This window comes from Amblyomma maculatum, chromosome 6 (genome assembly GCF_055883805.1).
Source record: "Amblyomma maculatum isolate TAMU_Amacu chromosome 6, ASM5588380v1, whole genome shotgun sequence".
In the NCBI taxonomy this organism is placed as follows: Eukaryota; Metazoa; Arthropoda; class Arachnida; order Ixodida; family Ixodidae; genus Amblyomma; species Amblyomma maculatum.
This window is the reverse complement of record NC_139349.1, coordinates 157439633-157462953: the sequence shown is the minus strand read 5'-3', so window position 1 is coordinate 157462953 and position 23321 is coordinate 157439633. Positions and strand designations below refer to the sequence as shown.

The 23321-nt window shown below is 44.9% G+C and overlaps 1 protein-coding gene across 1 annotated transcript in view; it reads left to right on the top strand.

Moving 5' to 3' along the window:
* Nucleotides 1-22968, top strand: part of LOC146187249 (protein Spindly-B-like) — a 53855-nt gene extending 30887 nt beyond the window's left edge. Inside the window, exons 7-8 of the mRNA XM_084607584.1 lie at nucleotides 15514-15835; nucleotides 21907-22968. Coding sequence (XP_084463710.1) covers nucleotides 15514-15835; nucleotides 21907-22277 — 693 coding nt within the window. The 3' untranslated portion in view covers nucleotides 22278-22968. The remainder of the gene's footprint in view (nucleotides 1-15513; nucleotides 15836-21906) is intronic.
* Nucleotides 22969-23321: the final 353 nt, after the last annotated feature.

The following is a 23321-nucleotide window of genomic DNA, read 5'->3' as shown; positions in this document are numbered from 1 at the left end:
GGGTTATAGCATAGTGCGATCTGCTACTGTGATCTGCTTCCATGTGCCGCCCATCCGCACGCGCCAGCTTGATCCAATACGATGGGCACGGCTGCCAATGCGCGTGTGCTTATCACTGCCGACGCAGCAGACATGCGTGCTGCCAGGATGCATGGAACTCGCTCAACACGGTCACGGCATGTGCAGTGGTGCCCTCCTGAAGTGGACTGTGCTAAGCTATAACCACTATAACGCTTCAGTTAGGTTATCTCAGGTAATAAGGCTTTCAACCCTTCACGACTGTGATGCAACTGCAAGTCATGCTAATGCCGTGAGCGAAACAATAACATTTAGTTTCCGTGGTTAACAACGGTAGCGAAGACCACGAGATGGAATTCACAGGAAAAAAGCGAGTGCTACGATGGTCTCCACAAATGGACATGCCTTTCCCTCCCCATGTCCCTTCCGCTTTTCCCCATAGGCGGCATCGAAGCCAGGCCAGACAGTGCTCGCGTTCCATTTTCAGTCCAATTGTGCACTCTTTGTAGGCCACCACGATGACAACGAAGAGTGTATCACTATTCCCGGTACATCAAATGGCAGTGATGAACAAAAAGCCAAGGTATTCCATCCTACTTAAAACCAAGTTGATGCCTTCACGGCCGCGCAAAACCAGGTGTTTACGACAATGGTTACCGCTCGCGTCTATGTCATACCGAAAAAAAAAAAATCTGAGCTTGCGGCCAAGAAACTATCTCCACAATATTGTTGGCGCCAATTTTAGTCTTAAGGTCAAACTTTTGGACAGCAGAGAGTGAAATATCGGTGGTGAAAATGTAGGTGTTCCCATGGGCTGCGCGATGGTTCCTGGATGAAGTTGGATATAGTATTATGCAAGTCTGAGTTATCGGAGTCCGAAAAAAAAATGCTCGGCTACTGTAACGGTGAAGCCCAGTTAGGGTTGCAGTTGCCGGCTGATTTTTTGTACTGAAATAATTTGGACGTGCAAATTTCAAACTTCACCTGGGGACCGTCACGTGCACCATTTAGAATGTGTGCATATTCATGACCAATATTTCTGGCTCTGTGAAGTTCAAATGTTTGGGTTGTTCTTTACGTGAGAGCTAGTTTTTTAAGGCGTTACACGAGTGGGCATCACTGTTGCAATAGACTGGTTCTTCGGGAGGGGTTGCATCGAGCGGGGTGGCACAGGGGTTACGGCACTCGGCAACTGTTCCCAAGGATGCGGGATCGAATCCCGGCTTCGGCGGCCACTTTGATGGAGGCAAAAAGCAAGGCTCCTGTGTGCTGTGCGATGTCGGTGCACGTTAAAGAACCCCAGGTTGTCGAAATTTCCGAAGTCCTCCATTATGGCGTCTCTCATAGCTTGAGTCGCTTTGGGACGTTAAACCCCACAAACCAACCTGCATCGAGGCATACAACCTGTGCAGCCAGTGATCACAGAAACATACTTAGACATCGCCAAATCTGGATTGCATTGAAAAGTGGTGCACTTCTTGCATGCTATGGCAGGAGCGTCAACATTCGGAGGCCCCCACTTCTAAAATATCTGTCTCATGTTTTCCGTTTTGCTTCCCTTAATTTCATGCTATCCCATGGCTGCGATTGGGCGTGTGCACCGTCAGTCGTGGTCTTTCGGACGTTGCTTGGGATGTCACAGGTCTTTTGTTCCTATCTTGGGATGGCCTCACACTGTTCTAATGCCTACACACACTTTCCTTGCCTGTATTCACATGCTGCTTCAGTATGCTGAAACTGCCCGCTGGTCACAAAGTTACACAGCAGAGGCCATTTGAAACTGCTACTGCGTTGCACAAGGAAGGGGTAGTGGTGGCCTTTATGATTGATATTGAAGCTATTCTTTGACATTCCAGATAGTTTTCACAAAGGAAAGCACGTGATAGAACTGTTAAGAACTGTCATTCTGAGTTCGGTTTTATTATGGATGTACAAAGAAGCATATTCCAGACATTCGGTAGATAAAATTACTTTCATACAATAATTTTGACTTTCGAAATTCGAACATTTCCTCTGGTTTCTTGATGTCCAAATTGAAAAAAATATTAAACTATTACAAAAAAATGTCTAAATGAATTAGCAGTGATGCTTCGCATGTTTCAATGCCCCTTTCTGTCGTGTTGAAGAATGGAGGACAGGGAGATGCACAGTGCCATTACCACAGTGAGAGCTAAAGCCAGTGACGCTTCATGTTACCTTTAGTGGATACAAGAGGTGTATATTGGTTTTTGAGGGTCGACCCTAGATGTAGTCTTAGAAGGCATAATTGGGCCTTTCTGTCATTTTTGATAACTGTTTCTTGATTCTTGCTGTCTTTCGTTGCTTCTGTGGCTGAAGCTGCCTTGAAGAAGAATCAAGTCGTCTTTGTTTGTTTTGACTCTGCACTGTCTGTTCATAATTCCTTGAAGGTATTGTCAAGTCTATCTGTACCATGCTTTTTATGCTGCCATCAGGTTCATAGTCTAAGGAGGGATATGTTGGCTTGGTTTGCTTCATTTTTTTTTTCTTTTTTTTTTAATTCCAGGTAGCAATGTGTGGCATTTTTTCTTCAAGGAGGAAGGTCAGAGTGGTTCTGGTCTTCCAAGTTTGTCTTAGACATCAGGAAATTGACAGCTTTCATTTTTGCAAGTATTGTTGCTAGCTTTTTGAAGGACAAAAACTTGGGACCAGTAGCTTTTTCAATTTCGACTTATCCGAAAAGTTGTTTGCGAAACTCAGCTCACCATGGAGGGCACTCAGCCGTGGACTTCTATTTGATTCATATCTTTGCTAAGTACTAGCCAAGAGTCTCTGGTTTTCGGACAGTCTTTCATAGGCATAGATTTCTGTTGGTCTTCTTTAAGGAAAATGCATTATCACTGTAAATGGCTTGAGGTACACCTCTTGAGATGAAACTTTTGAGAGAGGGAGGTTATGTGCCCTTTGATGGTTCTTTTTACTAACTGAAGGGCTTGTTCATGGTACTACTACTTCTCTCTATTTCATAGCTATTCCTTCAGTCTTCTCCGCAACACAAAAATAGTTTAGCTACCTTTATTAGCACTGAAGATATGGGTGATCAAAAATGATGCTCTTCTCCACCTTCAACTCTGCCCATGCTGGCGCCCCAACAAGCTCCATCCTACCCGTGTAACTTGGGAGCGTCCAATGACTGGGTGCACCCAGCAAGCCCATGTGATGTCACATGGGAAGTTTGCGTGTGGTGCGCGCGGGGATGTCACCCCAGTAGGTCTCGAGCAATTGCCAGGAGTATTTTTTAAAACTTATTTTTTAATTATTCGCTCCATGCAAAGCTTTCTTCAGATTTTACTATTGCTAACCACATCTGTGGATTTCTTGCGTTAGAATATTATCGCAAGTAGCATCTCAGGGGCCCTTTAATTGCGAACCTTTCGCTCTCCTTTTTCAATTTTGCACCTTCTGCTTCTCTCTCCAGTCCCTCTTGCAGAGCTTGTCATGCACAGTATTTTCAATGTCGTCCAGTTATACCATCAAGAATGACCTCTTGTCTGTGCTTAAATGTAGCTTGTTAATGCATCGCGATGCTCATTTTGTGACTTAAAGGCCCACTGTCCACCCTCCGGTCGAAAATATTTTCTTCCCAGGTGACTGTGAGACTTCGCCCCTAGAACGCAAGGCCGCAAAATGTTTTTGAGAAGTGTAACTAATAACGCAGTTACAGCCACTGCAATCACCCGATTCTGTCATGCTTCTCTCCTTCCGTTCCCCTCGCAAAGGTTTTTCACTCTCCTGCCCGAGGTCGTCTAGCCTCCGCAAGACAAATTCCCCTTCCTCCTCCGCGTTTGGCGGGAGGTGGGGCTTGGCTCTCAGCGAGCGCGAAAAAAAAAAAAACGGCCGAGGGAGCGCGCGCCGCTGGATTCAGTCTGGCCGTGGCGAGGGAAAAGCGCGCAGCGAGCGGTAGACACCCATCCTTCTCCCGTCAGTCAGCGAGACGGACCAATGGATGTCTTTCGCGGTACGTACGTCATTACGGTGGCTCGACGGGCCAGCGCAGGAAACGGGGAAGCTGGCTTCCCGAAGGAGAGCATGCGAGAGCTTTGAATTGTATTTTCGATGCTTTGTGGCGCGCGTGTCACTGTAGCATTTTGCACAGACTATCTCCGGTACCTGATCGAAACACTGGGCTCCTTTGCTTAAATGGGCCTTCCCTGGACAGTGGCCCTTTAAGAGAGACCGGAGCATTGCTGTATCAATTTTCACCTAACAGCGTGTGAGAGCTTCAGTGTAACTTGTCGTCCGAAGGATTCCCGCTGTTCGTCTTTCCTCTTCAGTGAGGAGCATGAGCGTGAATTTCCGGTTGCCTTCAGCCAGTGTGTCTTCTCCCACCACCAGCTGGAACTTGCATCATGCTTATCAGCTGCAACACTCCTGGTCATGAGATCCGCCGGATTTTCTGATCCAGGACAGTGCTATGGCACTGACGTTTCTGTGAGACGTTGAATTTTGTTTACGAGATTCCTCACACTTGCAAGGGTTTTCTTGCAATTTAGTGCAATACCATCATCAAGTCAGTCCAGAAATATGTCACCTGTGGTAGCTCCGTCGGACTCCTTGGGATGTGTAAATTCTGTCTGGCTGCTGTCCCATCGTGCTGGCTCAGTAGTTACGGCACTCTACTGCTGAGCCAAAGGACGCAGGTTTGATCCGATTGCTGAGGCCGCTTTTTGATGGAGGCGAAAAGCAAGGCGCCCATGTGGTATGCGATGTCAGTCTAAATTTCTAAAGGTGGTCTAAATTTCTGAAGCCCTCCACTATGCAGTCTCTCATAGCCTGCGTCGCTTTTGGGATGTAAAACCGCATAAACCAAACAAACAATCTGGCCGCCAAGAGACGTGCTATTGATTCCAGTCTTGGAAGAGTCATTTTGCTTGATAGAGGTGACCCTTGACTACTATTCAGGAGGCTCGAAGTTGTAGTCCCATCCACATCCGTTATGCAGGCGTAGGCAGCTGCTCTATATGCCACTGGGCAGGTGTCAGCAGACACGTGCAGTGCTTGTTTTGATGGCACGCTTGACAGCAACAGTTCCTCATTCCACTGTACCCACTTTGTGTCCAGGCACTTTGGCAGGATGTCATCCTATTCCACGTTTCTTTTCCACAGTTCATTTGGAAACTGAGAGCACTGCAGAGATCTGTACTGGAAAAATGCAAAAGCATGTGCATTGGCTGCTCTTTAGTAGCTCCTACAGTGTTATGACTTGGCACTCATTACTCAGCACTTTTAAGAGTCTGGAGTAGATATTAGTCTTGGTCATGACTGACTTACACAAGTCATGGGCTCCCTAGCCACGCACATTGAATCTTCAATGAGACTGACTCATGACAAATGACTATGACTCATATGACTAGGCATGACTTGACATTTATATATGCCACTTGTCATTACATTAACATTCGTGACTACCAGTCTCATCTTAACGTTACCCTTTGTTTCCATGTCCTGCTTCCACGTTTTTGCAAACATAGCGAAGTAAGGCTTTCACTTAATAAAGTCTTGTTCAAGGCTCTGGTGGATCTCTGACTAGTGGGGTGGATGTGAAGTCATTTGTTCCTGGGCTCGGTCTCAATCCCAACACTTCAAGAACTACTTGGAGCTTTTCCATGCTTCTGGCTGCACAGTCATCCTCTACAAACCTCTCCTTCAATATCTGGTCTTTGAATGCGCACTTTTGCACTCGTGCTGGCTCCATTGAAGAATATGGCCCTTAGTTTTTAATAGTCTAACCTTGCTTTTGGCACATATATCCTTATATGCCATAAAGCCCAACATAACACAACACACTTTTTAATACAGTCGAACCCGGATGTATCGAACCCGGTCATATCGAATTTTGGTTATATTGAACTCGTGGAATATCCCCTTGAAAATCCCATGCAAAAGTATAGGAAAGCAGTGTCATATATCGAACTCAATTTCACCGGTCGTTCGATATATCGAACTCTGCACCACGCACTTTCCAAGTGTCTTCCCCAAAGACGATCTCATCACCCTCGGCCGTTCGCTGTGTGACGTTTTCAAGCCACGCGCGGAAGGAATGAGAGGGGACAGTTCGATGACGGCTGGTCTAGGGCAGTGCCGCTTCCATTCCCCAAAGGCACGCGCATCTGCGGTTATCGTCTCCTGCGCGCCAGCACGTGATGTTTGCAAGCCATATGCGTGAATGAACCAGAGAGAATCAGTGGGAACGAGAGGGGAAAAAACTCGATAGAGCGAAGCGCAAGGGTGTGCCCATTCTTTTGTCGAGCTATCTCTCTCCTTCCTCTCTTCCGGCCTTCGTTCGCAGTAGCATGTGCTACGCATGCACTTGTTCAGCTCAGCCTGTTTTCAGGCAGAACATCGGACGCTTTCTCTGGCGTGTGTTGCGAACCCTCTGTGTACAGCGGCTGACATGGCTATGGTGCCTGCGGACGTTAAGAAGCGGCAAATCTTTTTATTTTTTTTGCGAGTCATTCATTCTTATCGTGCTGTACGTGCGGCGTAGCATAAGATATGGCGGCTGCGGACGTTAAGAAACGGCAGTTCTTTTCTTTTTTTGCGGGAGTCGTTTATTCTTGAATGTATGAATCAACGGAAGCACGCAGTCAGCTGCGATCATGACACCGACTTTTAGCATTTTTCGCTTCAAACAGCATTTGCAGCTATCACGCTTTCCAATGATTTTGTGGCAGTGGACTACGCCCGCCCCAAGCGCGGCGTGATAAATCGAACCAGGCTTGTGCAATCAAGCCAACACGGGCACTCTGACAAGTTCGCTCCTCGCCAGCGTAGGAGCTATCAAAAGATGAACACACGCCGCGACGTTACTGCTGCGCAGCATTTTGGCTCGCTGCTAAGAAATGAGCTGTGGATGAGATGATCGAAACGGAGTGGCGTGCGCCGTCGACATGCAAGCGAAAACGCTTGCGATTTCTGCCGCGGCAACACAGAAACTTTGCTTTGAGCTGCCGCGGTGGCTCGAGCGGCGAGAGGGACGCAGTTCCAACAAGTTGGAAATTTTTCACTCTGTCGCTGCCACTCGTCGCATAGATCGCTTAATCACTTGCATGTAAGCGAGCTGGCCTCAAATATTAGTTTCTCCTTTTTTTTTTATTTTTTATTTTATTTTTATTTTTATTTTTTTTCAAATTCTCGGGTGCAAAAGTGGAAGACGGGTTCATTATGCGAGTGGGTTGATTACGCGATAGATATGGTATCATTATTTTTGCATCGAAAATGTCATCACAAGCCGATTTCTGTATATCGAATTATCGATATATCATACTATTTCGCGATCCCCTTCGAGTTCGATATATCCGGGTTCGAGTGTAGATGTTTAGTGCTTCTTCCGACACTCTGGCCCTATTAGCAGGTGGCTTTTGGCATTGTCACCACTAAATGGCATTCCAAAGTGTGCACCACACGTGACATGGAGCAGTCTTGTTCCATACTCTTCAAGTGATGCTGGAGAGTCTCAATCAACATGATAGGACTTGCTGTAATTCTAAAAGGCACTGACTTCCTTTGGAAAGCCTGTACTTTGCCTGTGGGTTCATTAACTTGTGGTTTCACACGTTACCACAGATAAACGCAATGTATCTCTAATTTTCTCTGATGTCTACTTGCAAAAAGAACTTTTCGATTTTGGCCACCACTATTACGTGGCTTCTGAAATTAGTTGCAGAAGCTTGCTTTCATATTTGTACTGCTTTCAAGGTTTTGCCTCAGGGACTTTGACTCCTGTCCATGTGGTGAAGCATCGAAACCTACTCTCATTGTTGTCGTATTGCTCATTCCTTGGAGCACTAGGTGATGCCTCATGTACAGTCTGATTGATTTTTGGACTCTTTAGGGACCGTGAAAACGTCCTAAAATTTGAGCAGTCCGAAAAATGAAATTTTATAGAAAAAAAAACCGCTTTACATAGACTTCTGATTGCCGTTATGGTGAAGGAAGGGGCTTATGAAGCCTGTATTAACGATGTTCCACAGTACATGTTATGTGGAGGCTTGGCTATTGGCAGTGGTGGCGCAGCAAACGCAAATAAAGTCCGAAAAAACATTCAGTCAATTGCGATGCGTTCAAAATTTTGGGAGTTCAGATACCGTATTTACTCGCATAATGATCATACTTTTTAAAAAATAAAGCGCAAATTTCGGGGTGCAATCATTATGTGGGGTAAATTTTCCACGAAAAATTTTTGACCACCGAAAACTCAAACAAGTTGCAGGTCAGGCGTCTTAGAACAGATATCTCGATTACAACCAAAAATAAAAGTTGAGTAAGGTTTACCTTCGCAATAAACACGCACATTAAGTATCATATGAACTGCACAATGCCCATTTATTTTTTCTCGTCAGTACTCTAATCCAAGTCTGAATCCTCGCCATCCTTGCTTTCATTGCTGCACGACTCATCATCGGAAACTGCAGTGTCGTTGCTGGGAGCATCTTCACAATCGCACAGAAAGTCATCTTCCGTTCCATCCAAAGCGTTCGATATGCCTGTCTTCTTGAAGCTCTTGGCCACTACCTCGTCAGGGATGCTGCTCCATGCTTCTGCGATCCACGAGCAAAGCATCTCCATGGATGACCTTCTGATCTTTCCACTCGGCGTCAAATTATGCTGGCCCATCGCCATCCACTCTGCATAAAGTCTTCGAACATTGTCCTTGAACGGTTTGTTCAGCGACACGTCGAGAGGCTGCAGCAGCGAAGTCAGACCCCCAGGAATCTCTGCAATGTCCTTGTGCAGCTCTTTAAGCTTAGCACGCACGCTGTCCACAAGGTGACCCCTGAAACTGTCCAAAACCAGAATTGAGGGAAGCAGAAGTGCTCCTGGTCTTCGTCCCCAAACAGTCTTAATCCAGTTGACCATCAGGTCTGCAGTCATCCATCCTTTCATTTGCGCACATATATGGATGCCACGGGAAAGTTTTCCTTCAGAATAGTCTTCCGTTTAAAGACGTATTGTGGCAGCTTCAGCCCGTCGGCCATCACAGCAAGCATGACGGTGCATCGCTGTTTTTCTGTGCCAGACGTCATCACGAGGACGCTCCGAGCACCCTTCTTGTTCACAGTTGTATTCCAGGGCATGTTGAACGTCAGTGGAGTTTGATCGGCGTTTCCAATTTGCGACATGAGGTAACCGCTTTTCTCGTGAAGCCTAGTGACGAAGTGATGGAAGTCTATCATTTTGCTTTCATACGCGGATGGGAGCAGCTGGCACAATGACGTCCGCCGCCTCAGGGAAAGTCCATTCCATCGCATAAAGCGAGCCGTCCAATTGGAGCTAGCGCGGAAATCCTTTGCGGCAATTATCAGCTTCCTGGCAGTTGTGCACATCTGCATCTGTATCATTTCTAATGACACTGCACAACCATCCTTGTGCAGGTCCCTCACATATTCTAGGGCCGGCTCCTCAACACGAGGGAACTTGCCCGTTTTGGGTGCGCAGAAAGCCCGCCGTGTCTGTTCGCAGCCATCAGCAGCTCTTCCTCAACACAGCTCAATCATCTTGAAGCTACAGAACTGTCCCAAGCATTTTGAGGTGCTCCCCCCACCGCGGTGGTGCAGTGGTTAGGGCGCCAGACTGCTGTGCCGAAAGATGGGGGATGCGGCCGCTGTTTGATGGAGACAAAAAGTCAGGGTCAGGCAAGGCACTTCAAAAAAGTATCTTCCATACCGATACTCGATACCCTGAAGAATTGTTTTTTCCGATGCCGATACAAGCTACAGAACCGAAATCGATTTTCAATACAGATACTTGATACTGTATCGTTGATACTTTGTCAGTCACTGAAATCCCAATATGATAAATGCAGTAACGTTATTAGCAAAGTTGAGAAATTTTACCGTGCATTTTAGAATGTTTAGTGCATTCCTACAGCGCGGTTTTTTTCTGAAAGGGCTTAAACAAATCTGACATGGATTTATTGAAGCTCTGCAGTCTGGGCAGCTGCAGCCTTCTCAGAACTTCACGCTGAATTTAAGCCATGGTTACAATGAAGTGATCACTTCCACAAGCAGCCAAGGAAAATTTATTCTTACGAACCAACCTCTGAGCACTTGGCTACATACAGATATGCTTTTCATTTTATATGCCACACTTACCCGGTGGCCCCTCCATTTTCCATGTGCTGAAATGGCTGAATGGTTTTATTAGTTCCGAAAGAGCCTCGTGATGTGGGTATTCTATAAGTGAGGCAAATGAGAAAAGCTTCTCTACATATGTCTGCCCTGTTGTATTTGATGAAGATGCTTTTTATCAGCAGATAAGAGTGAAGATTTTGGTTTATAATACAAAGCTATTGTTACTTTATTCACATTTTGCTAAAATGCTTTTGGTAAAAATTATGACAACGCATAAATGTTATTAAACTTATGTGCTGGAAAAGTGTATTTACATAGCTTTCACTACTTGTTTGTTTAACAGAGGGGCTAATATGATGTCAGTCAATTCACAGATTTGAAAACGTAAGTTTTTTTGCTTTAAGGTACAAGGCTATAGTTATATATTTTATTCAAATTTTGGTAAAATGCTTTTGGCAAAATTTATATGACGTGTGATTGTTGTTCGAACTTATGTCCTGGAACAGTACATTTGCTCAGCTTTCGAGTGTTTTTTAACAGAGGGTCTAATATGCTGTCAATCAGTTCACATACAGTCGAACCCGGATATATCAGACTCGAAGGGCACCATGAGATAGTGCGATATATTGATAATTCAGTATACAGAAACCAGCTTGAGACGCTGCTTGTGATTGTGAAAAATGATACTGTATTTGTTGTGTAGCCAACCCACTCGCAATATGAACCCACTCTCCACTTTTACCCCAGAGAATTAAAAAAATAAAAAGAGTTCGATGGCACGTCTCTTCGTTTTGACTGTCGCATCCACAGCTCATTTATTGGCAGCGCGCCAAAATGCAGTGCAGCGATAACGTCATGGAGTGTTTATCTTCCTGCAGTGGGAGGGAGTAAACTTGGCAGAGTGCCTGTGTGATGGCTTGATTGCACAAATCTGGTTCGATTTATCGCGCCGCGCTTGGGGTGGGTGTAGTCCACTGCTACAAAATCATTGGCAAGCGTGATAGCTGCAAATGCCGTTTGAAGCTAACAATGCTAAAAACCGGTGTCATGATCGCAGCTGACTGCGTGCTTTCGTTGATTATTAAATACACGAATGAACGACTCTCGCAAAAAAAAAAAAACTCTGCCGCTTCTTAACGTTAGCAGCCACCATAGCTTACGCTGTGTCGCACGTTCAGCACGACAAGTAAAGGCGACTCTCGCAAAAGAAAAAAAAAAGTTGCTGCTTCTTAACGTCCGCAGCCGCCACAGGATATGCTACGTCGCATGCAAGGGTTGACGACTTTCTCAAAAAAAGAAAAATGAAAGATGGCTTAGCTCTGCTGTGCCTGGATATACGTAGCGAAAAGCAGTGACTACCTCGGGATCAGAAGTTAATTTCTCCAGTCTTCTGCGCCGTTCGCCAGCAGTTAAACTCTCCTTGCCTTCCATGTCGAGTGAGTCTAAATTCAGCAGCGTTCTATAATTCGTTTACAGGAAAGGAAAGGCACAGCATCTGTCACTCGCAAAAGGCAAGAAGCGCCGCCTGGCAACATTGGAGTGCACTCGTTTCTGCTTGGTCTCATAGCTGACGGCAGATGGGTGACGTCACATCCTTGACGTCAGCCTAATTGAGGGACTTAACTATTTTTTTAGTGTATTTCTATATGCTCTGTGGTGCGGCATTCGAGGAAGCACCAAATGAAATTGCCGCACGGACACAGGGATGGAACGCCCGGCGTGGTCAGCTTCGTATATGCGGGAATCTCCTGGTCACCACCAGTCATGACCGGATGTGACGTCATTATCATTTATGGTTATTATAAACCAAAACCAAACATGTCAATGATGTGATGTCATAATGACGTCACATCCGATCACGATGTCACTGCCGATGACGTCACCATGTAACGGCTATGGACGTCCCGAAACCTCTAACCATTACTATTGGCTAGTGATAGTTAATGTCTGATTAGTGTTAGCTAAACACCCCTTTACTAGTAAATGATGGGTAGTGATAGTTACGATTACCTCCAAATGCATGGGTTCCTATGGGCATCTGCAATGCCGGCAGAGCTTGGCGAGGGGGCTGCGCAGCTGGCCTTGGCTGTGACATCACTCGGTCACGGCATACCGCATACGGCATACGCGAAGCTCGGCTCTAACCCTCGTAGTGAAGCTTTTCACTCCAAAAATCTGCCGCTAGTGTTTGCAGCCGCTGTAGCTTCCGCGTGTTCAAAAGCACGACATGAGACGCGCATCGCATGTCAGCCGCCGCGCAGTGTTCACAACACGCACTGGAGAAAGCTACCGCCACGCTTGTCCGCGCATGCGTAGTGCGTGCTGCTGCGAACGAAGACCGGGAAAGGGAGAGGAAGGGGAGAAATAAAGCTCAGCAGGAGAGTGGGTCGCGTTTTTCCCCTCTCCAGAACACCACTGCTACATTGGTTCCCTCTCATTCCTTCACTCATATGGCTTGCAAACGTCACGTGCTGCCGCGGAAAACATGGCGGCAAACGATCACCGCAGATGTGTGCTCCTTTGGGGAAAGGACGTGGCGCTGCCCTAGATCCATGGAAAAAAATATATATACAATAGTCTTTGGGGAAGGCGCACATCCAATGCGTGGTGCGGAGCTCGATATCTCGGAACGACCGGTGAAATTGAGTTTGATATACGACGCATCTTTTCTATACTTTTACATGAGATTTTCAAGGGGATATTCCGCGAGTTCGATATAACCAAAATTCGAATTATCTAATTTCAAAACGTTGCAAGTTTTTTGCTTTAAAATACAAGGCTATTGTTACAGGTTTTCCTTTTTATGAATTTTGCTAAAATGCTTTTGGCAAAAATTATATGACTACGCATAATTGTCATTCAAACTTATGGGGTGGAAAAGTGCATTTACATAGCTTTCACGGCGTGTTTTTTAACAGAGAAGCTAATATGATGTCAATTCACAAATTTCAAAACTTAACTACTGTTTGCTTTAAGATACAAGGTTATTGTTTCAGGTTTTATTCAGATTTTGCTAAAATGTTTCTGGCAAAAATTATATGACAACATATAATTGTTATTCAAACTTATGTGCTGGAAAAGTGCATTTACATAGCTTTCACGATGTGTGCTTCATAAAATTTTAGATGTAATAGCTTTTACATAAATATGCCTAGTGGAAACCGGCCCTTCTCGGGCAGTTACAAAGAATGGGTTTGTTTCGAATCAAATGCTGTAAACTACAAGAACAGCAGTTAGCTGAGTGCACCGTGGCCGACTAGGCTTTAGAGGCTTGTGTTCTTGTCGCCAAGCAGAACCAACACACAGACCCCAGGGGTTTGGAGCATAAGCTACAAGCATAAGTTACTGTGTTCGTCAGCACACTGAGCATGCTGTTTGATGAAAATAAAATGCCTCCGAGACGGACAAGAGGGCAGATAGCAAAGGGTGGGAAAGCGGCTAGGGGCATAGCAGTGCACGTGATCCCTACTGCGTGTTTACCTTCTATGCGTTTTATTGTCACTTTTGTTTCTTTGTTTCTGTGTGTATGTCAGTGGCTTATAGCGGCTTCGTGATACGCACTCAGTCCTCACAAGTAACAACCTCATGAGCACCTACTTGCTGCTGGCTTCTTCAGTTTTAATGAAAAATGAATATTGATAGATAGGTGAGGCTCAGGAGACGGGGCATTTGGAGGAAACTCTGAGCAAGAGGGAACTCAGGCGGCAATACAGGCCGAGCTGCCTCCCGGCTTTTGAGTATCGAGTATCGTTAAAATACACAGTACACTAAAGATGTGTTTTCCATACCGATACTGAGACTTTCATTTTCAGCATGCGATACCAAATACCGTTGCACAAAATGGGTCTAAAGATAGTATCGAAAATACATTTATCTTCGATACTGCTCAGGACTGTGAAAAGCTAGGCGTCCATGCTGTGCAATGTCAGTACATGCTAAAGAACCCTAGGTGGTGGAAGTTTTCAGAGACCTCCATGGTGGCATCTCTGATAGCTTGAGCCGCTTTGGGATGTTAAACCCCAGAAACCAAACCATGTTGTGATTTTCATGCAGGGGTTTGGCTCGGGTACTTGAGGCTGAAGAACTGTTTTCTTCACCTTGTGTCGCTTCATGTTGCACTTGGTAGCAGTGGTCAGTGGCTTTGGATAGAAACTGGATTTTTATTTGTTATTTATTTGCATAACATGTAGGTGGTTGTTTTCTCTTTGTCCTGAGCAATGTCCCGGGTTTTGGCACTAGTTCATTAAGTCACATTTGCTAATAAGAGGACCTTACTAAGAGAGTACAAAAAGCATTCATCTTTTGTCAGGTCACGTCAGACAACTGATGCCTTCAAATGATGCACAATAGTTTGTTTTAAAAAGCTTGCCTGGCTTGGCCTACTTTTTGACTTGGGGCTGTGTCCTTTTGGTGTTGCAATGCAGTGTGTATGACAAGGTATTGGGTGCAAGTTACAAAAGCTTCAGAAATGTGCTGAAGCATGGGATGACATTGTCACAACCACGTTCCAAGTTGAAGGCAGCCGAACCAAGGGAGTGAGTGGCTGTGACATTACTGTCACTGGAAGTTAGTGGCAGCATGAATATCATTGATATGGACAGCTTAAGGGGAGATGCAGGTGAAAAAAACCGCAATTTGTTTTGAAAAAGTCTATTTTGTGGCTTCCAATGTTTTGTTCTCCCAAGCCTCTTCTTTTATGTATCAAAAAATCAAAGCCCAGAATCGAAGAGAAGTTGGTAAAAAATGCAATTAAAGCACTCGCGGTGGCTTGTGAAAGTGCGGATTTGACCGAATTTCAGGCACGCAGCTTTTCGCACCATGGTGTCGCCAGCTCATGAAATTTCGCGGGGAAGTAGTCCCAACCTCCTTCTCCTAGAAGCCATATCGGCAGCAGCACATTCTTAATAAAAATACGAAAAGAAAAGGATCGTTTCCGCCTATGTTGAGCGCCACGACTGGCTTTATAAATGACATGGTATGTTAGGAGCCCCACCATTGGCTATGACCATTCCAACACGCGATCGGGCGGGGACGCTCTTTCTTCGTTCCGCCATCACCTCGACGGGAATTAACGCTTCTGCCCGAGTTTTTCTCCTTTCTCCGCCATGGATGTCAGCGAGAAACGCGATTTTTGTTCACTGAAGTTCCCGACGAGGCATCAGTATAAATGAAGACTCCACAACCGCAAGCGGGGGGTTCCGATGATGGGAGGTTCGTCTGCTGTTAGGCGCAATGCACCCGATTTGGATCCTTCTAGCATTATAAACTGGAGATTATGACCTGAAAAAAAGCCTGCCATCAAACAAGTACTGCTCATGTCTGCTGATGCCTGCCTATTGGAATAGGGGCAGGTCATTTCCAAATATCTTTTGTTTAGTTTGTTGTATTTTTGTGTGTCCTGCAGGAGTCTGTGGCTTCTGCCACTGCCGAGATCAATCGCCTGGCTGGTGCCTTGGTGAGGCAAAGGGAGGAGCAGCAGGCCCTGCCGGACGCTGCAATTGCGGACGGGAACCCCTTGGCCGGACTACTCAAGATAGAGCAGCACCGGGTGAAGGCTCTGGAAGAGGAGCGGGCGTTTCTGCTGAAGTCTATCGCTGAGCGGCAGCTTCGTGAGGACCGCCTCCTCAGGGAGACTCATGAAGCCACTCGGAAAGCCGAGGTTCTTGAAGTACAACTCCTGAAAGCCATGATGCGCAACAGCCAGGAAGAGCAGGCTGTGTCCTCTGGTGAGGGGTCAAACCTTTTGCTAACCCGCAGTTCTTGGCTACTGCAAGATGCAGGTGTTGGCAAAAGGGGTATACAACGCGCAGCTGGTGATAGAGCTTGGGAAAACTGCATCGCAGTGCCATCTAGCAACAGCTACCGGGGATTGAGAGTCATAGCAGTGCGTCTTTTTATCGACATGCATGTGTTGCAGTAGCTATCCATATCGCTGTCGCTAGATTCATTTACTTTTGCTCACGATTGGGCAGCGAATGCGATGGTTAGATGGCATCCTTGAGGCGCTGCAGATGAAGTTATGTGATGTTAGGAAGATAGTGAGAGACCGGAAAGCGTGGCGTGATATGGTCCATAGGGTCACGAAGAGTCGGACACGACTGAACGACTGAACTGAACTGGGCATGCATACACGAGTTTATCGACTGTTGTGTTGTGTATGATGCTGTTAAATTCCAGCTTAGAGCACTGTAGAAAATGAGTTGGGAGTTCCCTAGAAAGCTAAAATTTTCAGTTTAAATGCAGCATGTTGTACTGGTTCAACATTGATATCAAGGCACTCTGTGGAAATAGCTCTTGGTCCCCTCAGGATCTTGGCTAGTAAATGGAGTATCCAGTTTAGTTTTCAAGTCTTCGACATCTGCAAACAGTGTTGGTGAAGTCTGAGTGTGATGAGAAGTTGCACTGCACCATTACGTTTGTCACTTGTGCCAAAAGAATTGAATGTTTGTCAGTTTTGTGTTGTACAAGTGAATATGAGACACATTCATAAAGTACCCTAAGAACCCACTATGATAGGGACCACATAAAATTTGAGGTGCGATTTCGGGATAGGAAAAAATAGAAGGATAAATGTTTTCATCTGTATATTATGCATGCATGAGCAGCTCACCGAACGCATTTATATGCACTGCATTTTGTGGTTGACTTGACAACTAGACGGACACTCAGGAAGTGGATGTACTGTGTGCTTGCATGTCCAACTCTGCTCCGTTCCTGCCATAAAAAAAATCAGGCAACGCAAATCACTGGCCCCACACTGGCATTATGTTGGTAATACACAGGTCATATGTGCCAAACATACCAGCATAATACCAAACATACATAATATTTAGGCCGCCTGGGATGAATCTCCATGAGGCCAGTGGTAGCTCATTCTGCCTCGTGCCCTGGTACATTTGATGAGAAAATTTCACGTCATGAAAGAACACACCTATGTGGAGAGCACCTGTACTCACCTATGGAGCTGAAACGTGGAGGCTAATTAAGAGGGTTCTACTTAAGTTGAAGACAATGCAGAGGGCTATGGAACGAAAAATGGTAGGGGTAACATTAAGAGATAGGAAGCGTGCAGAGTGGGTCAGAGAAATTACTCAAGTTACTGACATTCTAGTGGAAATCAAGAAGAAATGGGCATGGGCAGGACATGTAGTGCGAAGAGAGGATAGCCGATGGTCGCTTAGGGTAACAAAATGGATTCCAAGGGAAGGAAAGCGTAGCAGGGGGCGACAGAAAGTTAGGTGGGCGGATGAGGTTAAGAAGTTCGCAGGGGTCAAGTGGATGCAGCTAGCACAGGACTTGGTTAATCGGAGGAGTATGGGAGAGGCCTTCACCCCGCAGTGAGTATAGTCAGGCTGATGATGATGATGATGATGATGAAAGAACACAGCAGCTCTTACTCGCATACTGCACCCAGCACTATTGGGAACCATGTGATCGCATGGTTCTCTCTTCCAGTTCTTGTGCGGGATGGCAGCACACATGCCAATTTCATGCACAGATCCCAGCAGTGAGTGCAGCCATGTGTCACTATTGTTCACAGGTGCTGTTATCACAGTTGGGGATTATTTATTGATTTGTTTGTACATACTATCAGTCCAACCTGGACAAAGGTAGGAGTAGACATAACTCAAGCTTGTGGCAAATGCAGACCAGGAGGAGCAAAGATGCAGTCAATAAAATCAGTAAAACAATGTCAACAGAATACAGTCACAAAAAAGGTAATCAAAAATTTCCTTTATATAATTAATTTCTTTAAATGTTTAGGAAGACAGATGGAAAATTTTTCTTGAGATTGTGCATTTAAAACTGTTTGGTAGCTCATTCCATTAAGGCACTGTTACAGGAAAAAGGAACAATTGAAACAGTCCTTGCAAAATCTTTCCTCATATGGACTAAACTTTTAGTTCCTTGCAAACCCTTTGGTACTGCTAAGTGCATTTGGTATCCTGCACTTCTTGAGAATGCCATTGAGAAGCCCGTTTTATTTACCTGGCAACAGGAACTGCAGGCTCTTCCTGCCACTTCCTGGAGTCCGGGAGCGCTTTAAAGAGTACTAATGCTTTCAGTAGCCATGATTTCATTTCTTCTAAAACTCCTTACAACTGCTTTTGCATTCCTGACATAATGTGAGTCCTGCTTCCGGTTGCGTATGGCATCTCAAGGTCAGCTTTGTGGAATGGCGTCCAAGTCCGAACCATTGATGCAGTAAGCAGAACAGATGCCACAGCTTGATACCACCTCTTTTTTCTGGAGGCCTGATGTTGATGTGCTGACTAGAAGTGAGACGAACTACAAATTAAGGATAATTGTTGGGTTCCACATGTAATATGAAAGGCAGAGATTTCGCATGCCACAATTGGGGGAAAAAAAACTTATTTTTCGCAGGTTTATATGGCATGTCACAAAGTGTTTGGTTGAAAAGTACATATATATTGTCAGGGATGAAAGCTTTCAAGGTGCCTCATCGAAAATGTAAGCTGATATCCCCATGCTGTTATGTGAGCTAGTCAAACCAACTGGCCGCCAAATAATGCGGTACTGGTGTACCAAAATCTCTTTTTCTCCGGTCCTGCATACTTTTGTTGCTGATTGTTCTTTGAACGTGCTTGCAAGCACCGTTGTTTGTATTGGTTGCTATGTGGCCCTCCACACTTCTTTAGAGAGTGCTAAAGACATTTTAAGCATTCACTTCAGAAACTGCAGTTTTTCATTTGCGTCAGCCATTTTTCACACATTTTTCTTGCAGAACTTGTCATCCCTTGTGCTAGGAGTGAGAAGAGCTTTTATGCATGAAGACCCGAAAGGACACTGTAGAACGACAACCAGATTGGGAATTAATGTAAGGGAAACCACCTTGAAAGCATTTACAGCAAATTAGAATTATTCAGTCATAGAAGCGGTGAAATAGTTTGCGATTGCACTGATAGCACTGTGCAACTGCAGCGGCAGCCTCCATCTCTACGGCTCACATGACAAGTCTACGAGAGTGTAGGGAAGTGGGGAGGTGGAATCAGTCTGGGGGAGAGTGCATGCGTTGGCGGCGCCGTACGCGCTCGCTCGCCCACCACCGTTGTCTCAGGAAATAGGCTCTGCCTCGCGTCATTAGTGCATTCCGCTGTTCCCGCTACAGGCGCGCAGGAGCCTTCGAGAAACCGCGTGGCAGCGATGGATACACGCTGGTCGCCTCGTGTCTTTTTCTGTCATTTTTTGCCACTTTTAAGCATGAGCTATTGTAGTGCCATGTTCCAACAGCGAAAGCAGCAGAGACTGCTGCATCTGCCAAGGAGATGCAACTTGGCGCTGACACGGCACATTGTATCAGCTGCAGTCGCTCGTTGCTATAGTAGGCATTCTTTTTCTTCAGTTCGTGTTTCATCACCCTGAAACTTGCGGGGCTGTGCCAAATTTCCAGTAACTTGGCACTAGCTAAGAGACGGTGCCGCGAGTTTGTTATATCAAGTCAACTGCAGCAACATGTACGTTACATCGAGTTTTAAAATACATGCACTTCAGTGGGGGTGGTGTTGGGGATTGAAAAACTTTGTAATATCAAGGAATTTGCTGCATGGAGATCCATTACATAGAGGTTAAACTGTACACCATTTGGGCCGCCACTTTTCATAGAAGGCACCTCTGAGCTATCCTCTTTCTCATAACTTCCCTCCTCTCTTTTTGATTTTTCCCTTGTGGCTAGAGTTAAACTTGCATGTTATGCTGTACGCGGTCATGACTTGCTGGAAAATTGCCACCCATCCCTGCATTGGGCTCTGTGGGAGGTGGCTGCCACCTTGGACGAAAAACTGCTACTTCTATGCCTACTACTTTTTTCTCTTCTGCTGATCACTCGCTAAAATGAGGGCATACGATGGCAACTTCAAAGTTGTAATGAAAAATAACGCCTTCTCACTGTTTCATGTAATTAATATTTAACACTCCTAAAATCCAAGAGAGCATTTTGGCGGGCTAGTTGGTGCATAATAGAGGTGAAGAAAAAATAGCGCGAAAAAGCAGCGTGGTCTCATCTTCGTTTTCGCGCTGTTTTTTCTTCACTCCTAAAATACTGCAAATTAACTGTGACTTTCATGTCACACGCATAGAAAAATTAGCCTTTGGAACTGACAATGACCGTATGCTTTGTCATGTCGCTGTTATTGAGTTAATCAGTCAGAGTGAGTTTATGAATGCCGCCCTATGACATGTGCTGCATTGCAATGCTGAACCCTCCTTTCCACAGACACTGGTGGCCTCTTTAAGCTGTGTGGTTTCAGAGTGGTCCCTGTAAACAGTTGCAAACTAAACTATGGTGTGCACTATTTCAACTTTATGCTAATTACGTGTTCGAAAATTACCATATTTCTTTCATTATGCACATACCCTCCTACTTTAGCTGTCAGGAAGCACGATTTTTTCTTCACATAACAGATGCACTTTTTGTGCAGTCTTGTTTTGGAATCAAGAAAGGGCATCTGTTATCATTCACTATGATCACAACTGCGCAAAGCTGTGGTGTGCAATCTGCCCATTGCTGGGACTACCATACATCAGTGTGCGAGCTGGGCAGTGAATGAGTGTTTGGCGATCAGTCAGGTAACCAGTAGCAGCTGCATCTGATTTGACCTGCCTTATCAGTGACTGCAGAAACTTTCTGTCGTTGGAATTTGTGCAGAGTTGTTTGAGCTGTGCTTGAGTGACCTCTAGTTGTGCTCTGTGTAGACAGTAATATGAAACTCCACATGAGGCATTTCTATATTGGCTTTAGATCAATGTTGCACGTTTCTCGAGCATGAAAACTATGCTGATGGGCAAGGTTTTTTTACATCTACTGTGGGTTATACCGGATGATGTATCTAACCCACCAGCCTAGTTTATGTGCTGTTTTCAGCGCTTCAAAAATGATTTTAAATATTTAATGCTTCATGTTAAATCCACCCTTAAGTTTTCAGAACATTTTTCAAAACTTAGTGCACTCATTTGTTGCGAGTAGAAACAATTTTAAAATATTCAGGAGAGATTCGATCGATTTAAAGTTTTGAACATGCACTACTTACCTTATTCACTGAATCGAACAGTGAGGAGGAATTTTTTCATTTTAAAACATTTCATTTTAAAAATTGTTTGGCAACTGCAACTGAGCTTAAAGGCACAGGATCAACCCGTGGATGTGTTGGCCATGCTTGTCATGTTAATGCATGTTAACAATGTCCAGGTGGTCAGTGTTTATCTGGAGCCCCCCACTCTACAGTCTCTTTGTGCCTTCCTTCTTTCACTTGTTCTTTCATCACTTCCCTTGGAGTGGGGTCTAGGTATGCGCCTACCTGTAGAAAAAGCTCAGGGAACCTCTGTAGCTTTCAAAAATTGTGGGGAACCCTTTGTTTTGTCCTTTGTTGCTGTTTAAAGTGTGTCAAAATTTTATGACCCTCAGGAAGTGTTAATTCGATAAGTAATGAGCTTATAACAGAAACTGCCATTGGGCTAGTTGATTACAGTGCATTCTTAATATTTAAAGGTTAATAATAAAAGTGATTCATAATAAAGGATGAAGGGGCACTGCACCCCGCTGAGTTTGTGCTGTTAAATATTAAGTAATGAGCAGTTGGGCAGTAAAGTATTCTGCAGTGAACAATTACATTATGTTTAGCTGTAAAATTGAAGTAACTCAAGGTTGCGTGGCATTTAGTTTAGGAATCCTCGGCCTCAGAGGGAGTCAGTTACAACACCTTTCCTTTTCTTCTCACTTGCATTTTCTTGTATTTTTTGTATTTGACTTTAGTTATCGTCTGGCTCTCTCTGTTTGAAGGTGTGCAAGGAAAGAGGGAAATTCGCGAACAACTGGGCATTGTTGAAAAGAAGCCACCAGTGTTGCGGGAGGTCACACCCTTGCAAGCAAATATTCAGGCTGCTACTGTGAACGTGAAGGACGACACTTGCAGTGCTGGAAGCCATCCTGTGGACTCTGCCCAAAAAGCGGCGCCTAAAGAAAACATGCTTGTTAAAACCAAGGTCACATTTCAAGAGGACAGCTCCAAAGAGAATGATAAAGCAACCCTCAGCACAGAAGGCTGCATCAAGAAAGGCCCCAAACTTCGTGGTAGACTTCTGAAGCCCCAGGTACAGGTGTTGCGCACTGGCAAAGTTGTGACTGAAGTACCAGATTGCAAACAGCAGTGACAGTGCTTTGTCATTGAAAACTTTCGTTTTGCTACTTTTTAAGTGTGTCTTTTATCTGAGTGACATATCACCTGCAGTCTGGTGACATACAGATGGTGACATACAGAGATAAGGTACAGGTCTGACCAAGCTGTGACCGAAGCCCTGAAGTGCAAACAGCAGTGATGGTGCTTTTATTTTCTCATTGAGAACTTTTTACACTTGATATGTTTTTATCTTTTACTTGATTGACATGTCACTGGCAATGTGGTGACTTATCAAAGCTACATATGTTGCTGGAAGTCATACCTTTACAAGCAAATGTGCAGGCCTCCGCCAGGAACATGATGGATAACACTCAGTGCTGGCAGCCTTCGCATGAACTCTGCTGAGAAAATGGGTTCCAAAGGAAACATGCGTCCCCAAACTGAGGTCATGTCTCAAGAGGGCAGTACGAAAGATTACGACGAAGGTATCTCGACACAGCAGGATGCATGAAGAAAGGTCCTAAGTTTGGTGGTGTGCTCCTGTAGTCCAAGGTACAAGCACTGAACTTTGGCAACATTATGGCTAAGTCCCAGAGTGCAAATTGCAGTGATGGTGCTTTTATTTTCTAATAGAAAGCTTTTTGCTGCTGATTGTGTTTATGTGTTCATATTTTTTTATTTGGGTACCATGTCACTGGTAATCTTGTCTTTTAATAAAGTTACCTGTGTCATATCCTTGAAATTGGACGTGCAAGTCGTTACTATAAAAACGAGGGAGGGATGACACTGTCAGCGCTGCCAAGTGCAGTGCTGCTTCCTGAGGATTCTGTTAAAAAAAAACATTGCTGACGATTATTTTACTTCCTAATGCGAAATTTGAGCTGCATCAGCTATTTGATCTTTTTGAGGCAAAGATTTCGACAGGATACATATGTACAATCAGACTTTTTTTAATTTTTCACACGTATTCCTTCAAGAAACACTCCACTAACAGTTCTTGCCTGTCATAAAAGAAGCTTTTTGGTCGGAGAAATGAAGAGAGCAATTAAGTTATCCGGAGGTTGCGGGAGGCAGCGCG